The sequence below is a fragment of the Loxodonta africana genome, chromosome 18 (assembly GCF_030014295.1).
Source record: "Loxodonta africana isolate mLoxAfr1 chromosome 18, mLoxAfr1.hap2, whole genome shotgun sequence".
In the NCBI taxonomy this organism is placed as follows: Eukaryota; Metazoa; Chordata; class Mammalia; order Proboscidea; family Elephantidae; genus Loxodonta; species Loxodonta africana.
Window position 1 is genome coordinate 4,379,100 of NC_087359.1, and position 10,536 is coordinate 4,389,635.

Here is a 10,536-nt window from a genome sequence, read left to right on the forward strand (position 1 = left end):
TATAAACATTCTTATTTAACTGTTCCATTTGTGTCTTTTTCTTGTAAGGCTTTTAAAATTATTTTTCAAAAATGGCAGGTATAAATGAATGTATGAGAAGAATCCTAGGAATACCCTGGATGTCAACTATAATTAGCACTCATTAGCGTTATCATGTATTCTCCATGTGCTGTCATTCTGAAGATTAACGATTTTCTTCCCTCTCTAGGTCTCAACCAAGATGAGCGAAACCCCTTCCACTAGTTTCTCTGTGATTCATGAGACTTCTCCTGAAGGTCGAGTTCCCCACGCCCGCCACTTGAGCGTTCCTCAACCTGTCGTGGCCAAACGGATCAGCTTCTATAAGAGCGGAGACCCCCAGTTCGGCGGGGTCCAAGTGGTGGTCAATCCCCGCTCTTTTAAGACGTTTGATGCTTTGCTGGATAACTTGTCCGGGAAGGTTCCCCTGCCGTTCGGGGTGAGGAACATCAGCACGCCGCGGGGCATGCACAGCGTCACGCGCCTGGAGGAGCTGCAGGACGGCCAGTCGTACCTGTGCTCGCACGGGCGGAGGGTGCAGCCGGTGGACCTGGAGCGCGCGCGCCGGCGGCCGCGGCCCTGGCAGAGCAGCCGGGCCGCCGACGCACATGCCGCCAACGCACATGCGCGCCGCGCCGCCGCCGCCCCGTCCGCCCCGTCCGCCCCGGCGCGCGGCCCGCGGAGGCTCGTGGTCTTCCGGAACGGCGACCCGCGCGTAGGCCGTGTGGTGGCGGTCAGCCCGAGGGTCACCCAGAGCTTCGAGGCCTTTCTGCGGCACCTCGCCGAGGTCCTGCGGTGCCCAGTGGCGAAGCTGTACGCGACGGACGGGAGGAAGGCGAGTATTCCCGAGGCCCCTCAGCCTGAGGGTCTCCTGGCCGGAAGAAGGCTCGTCCTCCCCCCTCGTCGGGGGTCTTTCGGCCGCAGGGCCCCCACCCGGCCCTCGTGGCGGGGGTGTCTGTCGGCCCACCACCTTTTGCCTTTTGGGCGGTGTGTCTGTAGGTGGGGGCAGAGCCTGTCGACCTCAAGGCCGCCCCTCCACCTGGCTCTCCTGCTCCCGCGGGCCGAAGCTCTGCTTTTCCTTCGGGACGCTGGGCACGGGGGTCTCCTCTTTGTCCCACACTCTGTCTTCCGTTCTGCGAACTTAGGGTGTGTTGACACAGAATCCAGTCTCAGCGGCATTTCTTTAAAAGGATTTGCCAAGACTGGCATTCTCCTAGAGGGAGAAAGCGTTTACCTGGGCTCCTGTGGGGCGGGGAGCCTCCCCTGCGGCCGGAGGGAGCCAGTCCACGGGAGCAGTTTCCTGCGGGGCAGCGGCAGCGTGCGCCGGGCTGTTTCCTACCCGGCTCTGCAGCTCATTGGCCGGTCCTGGGGACCTGGGGAAGGTAGAAGCAGTCCTGCATACCTTTTTTTTTTTTTTTTTTTTAAAGATTTCTTTAGTTATTTTGTAAAGAAGCCGTGGTGGCGCGTGGTTAAGTGGTGAGCTACTAACCAGAAGGTCGGTGGTTCTAATCCACCAGCCGCTCCACGGGACAAAGATGTGGCAGCCTGCCTTGGTAAAGATTTACATCCTTGGAAACTCTATGGGGCAGTTCTACTCTATCTTATAGGGTCTCCTTGAGTGGGAATTGGAAACCGTGGTGGCGTAGTGGTTAAGTGCAACAGCTGCTGACCAAAAAGTTGGCAGTTCGAATCCACCAGGAGCTCCTTGGAAACTCTATGGGGAAGTTCTGCTGTGTCCTGTAGGGTCAGTGGCAGGTTTTTTTTTTTTTTTTTTTCTTGGTAGGAGGGTGCTTATTCTGTAAGACCGTCTGTGTACCCAGCTAGTACCATGCTCAACGAAGGTATTGCCCCCCTCCCGGCCTTTTTGGTATGTTCAGCTATTTTGTATACACCGTTTGTCCCTACCAAATGCTTGGTGATTAGCTCCTTCAAGGCCAGGAAGTTGTTGAATTGATTCAATCAAAATTCAATTAGAATTACTACACGGAAAGAACAAAACTTTACGCTGGTCAAGTGAAGATCTGAACTGTGCTTTCTTCTAGGTTCCCAGCCTCCAGGCAGTGATCCTGAGCTCTGGAGCCATTGTGGCAGCAGGAAGGGAGCCATTTAAACCAGGAAATTATGACATCCAAAAGTACTTGCTTCCTGCTAGGTTACCAGGGATTGCTCATCGTGTGCACCCCGAAGGAAATGCTAGGTTAGAAAGCAGAAAGAGTAAGTCACTTAAATATATAGCCCTTATTTTTAGCGCTGAGCTTTTGTTTTTTTTTTTTTACCTCAACAACAACAACAAAAATCCATGCTTAAATAACCAATTTCCTTCTTCCGGAAGAGAAAATATGAGATTAAAAACAGTCTGACGTAAAATTGGTGATAGTTATCATTGGAAAGAGTCATAAAGATTGCCCAATTTTTTTTTTTTTTTAGATTTTTCTAAATCAATCAATGACATCTATTTAAATAGATGGTTTATTTTTTTGCACATAAAACAAAACAAACTCGTTGCTGTTTAATGGATTCCAACTCATGGTGACTCCATGTGTTACAGAGTACTGCTGCTTCATAGGGTTTTCTTGGTTATAATCTTTATGGAAGCAGATCACCAGGCCTTACTTTCATGGCATAGCTGAGTGGGTTTGAACTGACAACCTTTAGGTTAGTAGTTCGGGGCACACCATTTGCACCACCCAGGACCTGTTTGCATATAATACCTAGTTAAAAAATCAATATGCCAGTATTTCTTATTTTAGAGAATTCCGTGGAGTCCATGTAAGTGACGTCTCTGGTAGAAGCAGAGTTTTCTCTAAATAGTAGCATACAGCTTTCATAGCTGAGCTCAGCAGATTAGCTGAGTGACTGTACTTTTGCATATCTCTAACTACAAATATGCTGTACTTTCTGCCGTTGCTCCAGTAAAGATCACAGGCATTCAGCTCCACCTATTTATTTATTTAAAAAAGTTCATGCAGCTCCCTTCACTCTGGTTAACAATAATATAGGTTGATAATTCCTTAGGAACAGCTGCTCACTATGACTTTATCGTATGGTTACAGGAGGAGGAGGGTCTCTTGAGGCCCAGATTTGTGGAGTAGACTGACTGTATGGTACCTATGACAGCATAGCTAATCTCATTATTTGTTATGCTTAATATTTCAAACAGAACTTTAGTTGTATGCTGAAGTACTAATTGCGATTTATATTAATTTTTATTCTATAAGAAATGAAATAATATGCATTTTAAGTAGTATTAATTCCTCTACTTACTGCTAATGAAGGAGAAACTCATCTATTATTTATTATCATTTTAATATATAATAGGTATTTTACATTCAATAGATAATTACTGTTAGTACTGTTTAACTTTGGTCATTTTACTAAAATGATTTTATTTTCCTGGGTCTGGTATAGGCCACTGAGTATGATTTTTGATGGTTTTAGGGAATCTGAGGGCTTTGTTAAGTTTTACCTAAAAAAAAAAAAAGAGAGAGACTTTTAATTTGGTAAAAGTATACTCAAAATAAGAAGAAAAATATTTCTAGGTTTATACCCTGAAATATTAAAGATATTTACCTGCTGGAAGAATGTAAAAAATCTACACAAACTACTGATAGAAATTTGGTTGACTTTAAGAAGCATGAGTGCCAAGGTTAACTCTAAAGACACACGTTGAAAGATAACTAGATACTTGGGCCTGTGCCTAACTCTGTTCTTTTTTGAGCTCTGTATTAAATCATGTGGACTGACTATATAAAGTAAATGCTAAATTAATAATTATTACTTCACTATTCCAGCCTTTTAAATAAATTCTAGAAATGTTTCAACTTTTATAAAGCTATAGATGTCTCTCTTTGATATGCACAGATAGGAAAATGAATGCTGCCATAAATTTCTACTTGCCTTGTTTGAATAGGTAAGTAGCACTTGGTTAGATTGCATTTTCAGTATTAATAAACAAAAACTCTTTATTTTTGTTAGAATCCTTAGGAATTCCTACTTTATACACCCCTTATTAAAATTACTTTTTTAAACTTAGTAAAATTAAATTTTTGTCAATCTCCTTATTGAAGTAGAATTTTAAGGTCTTATTTTCAGAGTAATGTGTAGAAATGTACCAGATATTGTAGTAAGTTTTCTCAAATAACCTGTGACTACAGAGAGATGAGAAAGATACTGATAAAACTTTACTATGAAATTTAGATAGTGTTGTGTTTTTCATATTAATTCTTTCCTTTTTTTTTCTTTGCTGCATTTTTCATTGGATATTTATACTTCCGCACTTTCCATATTGTGTTTTGATGTGGGACATTTTTTACTCTTCAAATCTTTGAAGCGAGCATACACGTGCCTTCAAGCCCAAGGTCCCGGGTTTATACTGGTTCTTCTCACAAAATGCATAATAATAATAATGATTGCTACTCAGACTGTTCTCTTGCTCCTGAGAATTACTTGGCCTTAGAAAAAAATGATTCTCAAAATTTATTGATAGAGCCTTCTGAAGATGATATTGAGAAATCAGTTATTTTTAATCAAGATGGCACTATGACAGTTGAGATGAAAGTTCGATTCAAGATAAAAGAGGAGGAAACCATAAGATGGACAACTACTGTCAGTAGAGCTGATCTTTCTAATAATGATGAAAAGTGTGAGGCAAGCAGTTCTTCAGGAGGAACAGATGATAGGTCATCTGGTTTAAAGCTTGAAGCATGTTCATTGTCTGCAGAACTCTTACCTATGATGAAGAATGATAATCATGAAGACAATATGGTAGAAGAGATAAACACTCAAATGACAGATGGAAGGGTTGCAACTTGCAGTTCTGCTAGTTGGGAGAATGCTGCTATGGACACAAATGTCATTCAGGTAACTCAGGATCAAGAAAAGTACCGTTTTTATAGGCCGCCTACACCTGGACCAAGGAGGGTGAGACAAAAGAAATCTGTGATAGGGAGTGTGACCTTAGTAGCTGAAACAGAAATTCAAGAGAAAACGATTAGACAGATTTCCTATAATGAAGAAACAGAAGATGAGGAAAACAAATCTGAGTATCATATGTTCACACATTCTAGCAGTAAAATGTCATCAGTATCTAACACACCAGTACTAGTTCAGATCAATAATGATGAGCAGATGGAGTCATCTTTAGAAAGAAAAAAGGAAAGCAGATTGCTCAAGTCAAGTGCTGTGAGTACTGGTGTTTTAGAAATTACAAGTCAGAAGACGTTAGAGATGCCCCAGAATGGTATGCCGCAGACCATTTCAGAGAACTCAATTGTGGAGGAAGATACAGTTGATAGTGTAATATCAGACAACAAAACTAGTACCAAGACCTTCAGACGTTATGATAACACCAATGATTGGTTTAGTCCTATCTCGGCAGATACCACTCACTCTTCAGGTAACAACTTTGGAACTGATAAAACTATTTCAGAGGCCTCAACGTCAGTAGGATCCTCAACTGTCACCACAAGAATTGACAAACTAATTAATGAATTTGCTCAGTGTGGTGTAACAAAACTTCCAGATAATGAAAATCTGATTTCATTGTCTATTGCCAGCAAAAAGAAGCAGCAATCTCAGCAAATGATAAACACTGGGTATCAGGACGGGGAGATTATAGCCAAAGGCATACCCAGTAAGAGTGCGAGAATGAACACAGGAGGTAAAATTAAAATTGCACAGGAAACCATATGGCAAAATTCACACAGTCCACCTCAAGGAGAGGTTCTTTGTGAGGAAGACCTCCAAGCAAGAAATATTGTAATTGAATCAAATGACTTCTATGCCAAAAGTAATCTAAATTCCATGATTTCCAAGAATTTCCATAGAAATAAATTAAATACTACTCAAAATCCTAAGGTTCAAGGACTTTTAAAAAAACCCAAAGCAAAATCTAGACATCTAAAGAAAGTGAGCTTAGAAAGACCTACAAAAAGAGAAATTGGTCAGGGAGATAAAATATTTCCCCAGAGTCAATTTAAATATTGCAAAAATACTTTTGAAAATCAAAGTTTATTTCACGTCTTTAACTTCCTTGAGCAAACACCCAGAACTTTTTGTGGACCCCAGTCTCAAGCAGAAGTGGCATCTAGGTACTTGAGAGGGTTGACGAAGAATAGCTTAGTTTCAAAAGTTACTAATTCACACATAACTTTAAAAAAACATAAAAAACAAAAAGAAAAGTTGAAATCAGGCACTATTGTAAGGAAACAATCAAATTCCTTAGCTCTTCTGAAAAAAGCTGATTTTCCTGAGGATATTGCCCATCAATCAATTCAAAATTACATACAGACATGGTTGCAGAACATAAACCCATTTCCAGCTTTGCAACCTAGAAAATCAGCTCCAGTATGCAAAAGTGAAAGGAATTTGGTAAGTTGTAACAATAATCGTTTTCCAGGAAATAATCACACAAGTTCAAGAAAAGGAAATAATTTTGTTATGGGAAGTAATAAGCACATAACTAAAAATGCCAGTTTGACAGCAGATAATCTAGATAAAGAGGTAGGTAAGTCTCTTATTGCCAAAGGTAATGGCGAAGAACTTAGCAGAGACGTCTGTGAGAACCAAGTTGGATCTCTGAATGATGCTTACTTGGTTTCCATGCATGAATGTGGTACTTTATCAGAGTCAGCTATTGATGATCACAATACTAAAAGTCAGGCATCTCTTGAAAAGGCAGGACGAGGGGTAAGCCATGCTTCTCAAAAAATAAACCTAGCTACAGAAAAGCAAAGCGTAGAGGCTGCTATTCAAGTAGATTGTATTGGAGAGGATGCTCAAAAAGACCTTATACCAGCCCTGTTGCTTCGCCAACTGCAAGCTTCAGTTCCTAGTATTCAAAAGACTCAGAATGGCGTTGTTCAAATGCCAGTTTCACTTTCAGATGTTTCCTTCCCTTCTCCTGCAATATGTAATTCATCCACTAAACTCCTTCTAGCTTGGCTCCTGGTGCTAAACATGAAGGGAATCATGAGTAGCTTCTGTCAAGGTGATGCCCATAAGAGTACCAGCAGATCTTCAGAAATACTTGCATTGTTGGAGGTTCTAAAGCACATTGCCATCACAGAGGAAGCTGATGACTTGAAGGCTGCTGTGGCCAATTTAGTGGAGTCAACCACAGATTGCTTTGGATTCAATGAGAAAAAACAAAATATGGTTCCAGTAGGTCTTTCTGCAAATTATTTTACAGCCCCAAATCAGAAAGTTCCTAAGTGCACTGAAAATGAAGAAACACAGGAAATCTCCTCTTTGGCCGGTGTCTCTGAAGACTGTGTTTCAGAAGTGACCTGTTCTCCATGTAATACATGCACTGTGGGCAAGATTTATTTTGCAGAAGAGACCTGTAATCCCAGTGATACTTTTTTTCCTGATGATAGTTGTGCCATGGATCAGACCTTCTCCAGGAATAAAGCCTGTTTTCCAGGAGAAGTTTGTTCACTTACTGATGCTGTGTCTTGTGTTCGAAAGGAGAACCATATCCATGAGGCAGCTTGCCCAATTGATGAGGCCTGTAGTCCCATGAAAGTCTGTAGTACTAACGGCTTTTTAAATTCCAAAGAAAATGCATATACTGATAACCTAGAATTAATTGAAGAGTTAGAGAGAGTTGATGAAGTTCAAAAAGACCTCAATATTTTGGCAGATACTGGGTATAAAAATAGCTGTAATACATTGGTATCACAGGAAAATATGAGTAATTTAAGCCATTGTGACTTTTTCCTAAATGCAACAGAACCAGAATTTGGTAAGAAACATAGTTCTCTAGCTCAATTTCAGAGTTGTTCACTAAAGGATAAAAATGCATATACATCCTTTGATAAGGAAGAATCAAGGACTTCTGAAGAAGCAGGCTCAATAACTAACAGCATGACATCAAATGAAAGAAATATTTCAGAATTGGAGTCTTTTGAAGAATTAGAAAACCAGAATACTAATATCTTTAATACAAAGGTAAATGCAGGAGAGCAAGCTGCTGAAGAATCAATCCAGAAAGAGGTAGAGGCTAGTAAAAATTTGGAACTGATAGAAGCCTCTAGCAGAAACATTATAGAAGAAGAGAGAAAGAATGATGTAATTTGTGAGACAATCGGTAAAAGTCTGGTAACACCACCATCTTTAGTTTTTTGCTATGATTCTAAGCAAAACTCTGAAAAGGAGATCAATGAAGGAAAAACTAAAATGAGGGTAAAAATGATGGTGAAAAGCATGGAAATTGGAAGTTATTCAGAGTCCTCTCTTGATTTTAAAAAATGCTTAAAAAGTCCATTAACTTCTGATTTCTCGGACTATAGACAGGACAGTGAGAGCGAACAGCCATATGAAACATCCAGCGATGTTTCCAATGACAGTGGTGAAGAGATTGCCCAGGAAAAAGAATACAACGTAGGGTTTGTTAAAAGGACAATAGAAAAACTTTATGGTAAAGCCGAGATTATTAGACCATCTCTTTTTTTGGGGTCTGCACACAGATCTCAGGTTTGTCCTCACAAGTCTGTGGAATTTCACTGTGCTGGGAAAGCAGGCCTTTATGATTCTGAAGGTCAGTCATTTGGTTCCTTTGGACACACATCTAGTAGTTCACCTATGTTGCAAGAATTTCAGGAGGAAATACAAGATAAATGTGACTTTAATGGTGGGGGGGCCAATTATAATGGGGGAGATACTGTAGAAGATAGTACAAAACAAAATGATCATAATAGAATCCTCGGGGATGTAGAGGAAGGAGTGCTGATTGACAAAGGCAAGTGGTTCCTGAAAGAAAATCATTTGCTAAGGGTGTCATTCCCTGAAAATCCTGGCACATGTGACAGTGCAGACACCACATCAGTGGATACGCTGCTTGATAAGAGCAGTGAGATACCATATTCACATTTTGGAAATTTGGCCCCAGGCCCAACTATGGCTGAATTATCCTCTTCGGAGCTAGAGGAACTTACTAAACCCCTTGAACCGAAATGTCATTATTTTAATATGCCCCATGGGAGTAACTCCGAGCCTTGTAATAAGGATTTGCTAGATGTTCAAAATAAAATCTGCACCATGGAAAAAATACCAAATCAACACACAAAGGAGAAGGATAATCATCAGCCCAGAAGAGTATGCACATCCGTCACTCACACCTTTACATCTGCTGGTAACAAAGTCCATCCTGTGTCTGATAATACAGTTAAAAACCAGCCATTGCCTGCCAGTGGTACGGTTCATGGTCCCCTTCAGGAGGGTGACTCTTTGGATAAACTCTACGCTGTTTGTGGTCAGCATTGCCCAATACTAACTGTTATTATCCAACCTGTAAACGAGGGAGGCCGAGGATTTGCATATCGCAGAGATTCTGATATTGAGAATTTCTTAGGTTTCCGTTTATGGATGAAAATACACCCATATTTACTACAGTCATGCAAAAACATTGTCAAAGATATGGACAATAAAACAAGTAGGAGAAAAGTATTTATAGATGATGCCATTGATGAGGCATTTGATTGGCTTTATTTCAGCAGCACATACGACTCAATGGATAAAAGAGGAAAATTAAATCGAATTAATTTCTTGGACTTAGAGGAAAAAAATAATTTAAAGAAATTTCAAGGATATTTAAAGAAAAGCTTTTGTGTGAATTTCTTGCATGTAGCATTGTTAGTTGTGGGTGAAGTGAATTCAGATACACAAGATCCCAGCAATCAGGTAAATGAAATCTTCAAAGCAGTTGATGAAAATAACAACTTATTAAATAACAGATTCCAGAGCTCAAGAACAAACCTGAACCAAGTAGTAAGAGAAAATCTGAACTATCTTTTCTCCTTTGGAATGCTTGGTCAAACCTACCTGTTACATATTTGCCAAGTTGAGACATCCTTAAATAGCAGCAGAAATACATTAGAGATGCTTCATATTTTTGAGGATGAAAATATTTTCATTTGGGAAGATGAAAACCAATTAAATTTAACCAACCTTGAAAGCAGTGATGAACAAGAAGATTTATAATTGAAGCGTCAGCATAGTCCTCCATCAATACATCTTTTTTTGTAACACGATGAAGCACATGGAATAGGGTACAGACTAGCCCTGTAAGAATTTACCTCTGCTGCTTCAAGATGGGCCTACCCTAGAAAACTTGTCCTTGGATAATCCAATTTGACTTTTGTTAGTCACCTGTTCTTCATTTTCTCAGCAATTATGGTTTAAGTTTCTATTCTGTTATTTTGCAATTGTTTCTGTATGTTTTTTTCCTGAACTTATATAATTTTATGTGTCTGCATTTTTTCTCAGGCAACATAAATGCCACAAAGACAAGACTTTTGTATTCTTTTTCTTTCCTTTTATATGTTGCTAGCTCAGTACAAAATGCATGTTGAATGTATTAATGAATAAATGGGATATACATAGTGTTATGAATTGGATTGTGTCCCCCCAAAGTAAGAGTTGTAAATCCTAACCTCTGTGCCTGTCGTTGGAGCCCTGGTGGTGCAGTGTTTAAGAGCCGTGGCTGCCAACCAAAAGGTCGGCAGTTCAAATCCAGCA

The 10,536-nt window shown here is 40.2% G+C and overlaps 1 protein-coding gene across 1 annotated transcript; it reads left to right on the forward strand.

Moving 5' to 3' along the window:
- The first annotated feature begins 220 nt into the window (after window positions 1-220).
- RP1 (RP1 axonemal microtubule associated) lies at window positions 221-10,177 on the forward strand. The gene is made up of 3 exons (XM_003420005.3): window positions 221-853; window positions 2,061-2,232; window positions 4,349-10,177. Exons 1-3 carry the CDS (start codon window positions 221-223, stop codon window positions 9,997-9,999), a joined length of 6,456 nt encoding a protein of 2,151 aa, XP_003420053.2. The 3' UTR covers window positions 10,000-10,177.
- Window positions 10,178-10,536: the final 359 nt, after the last annotated feature.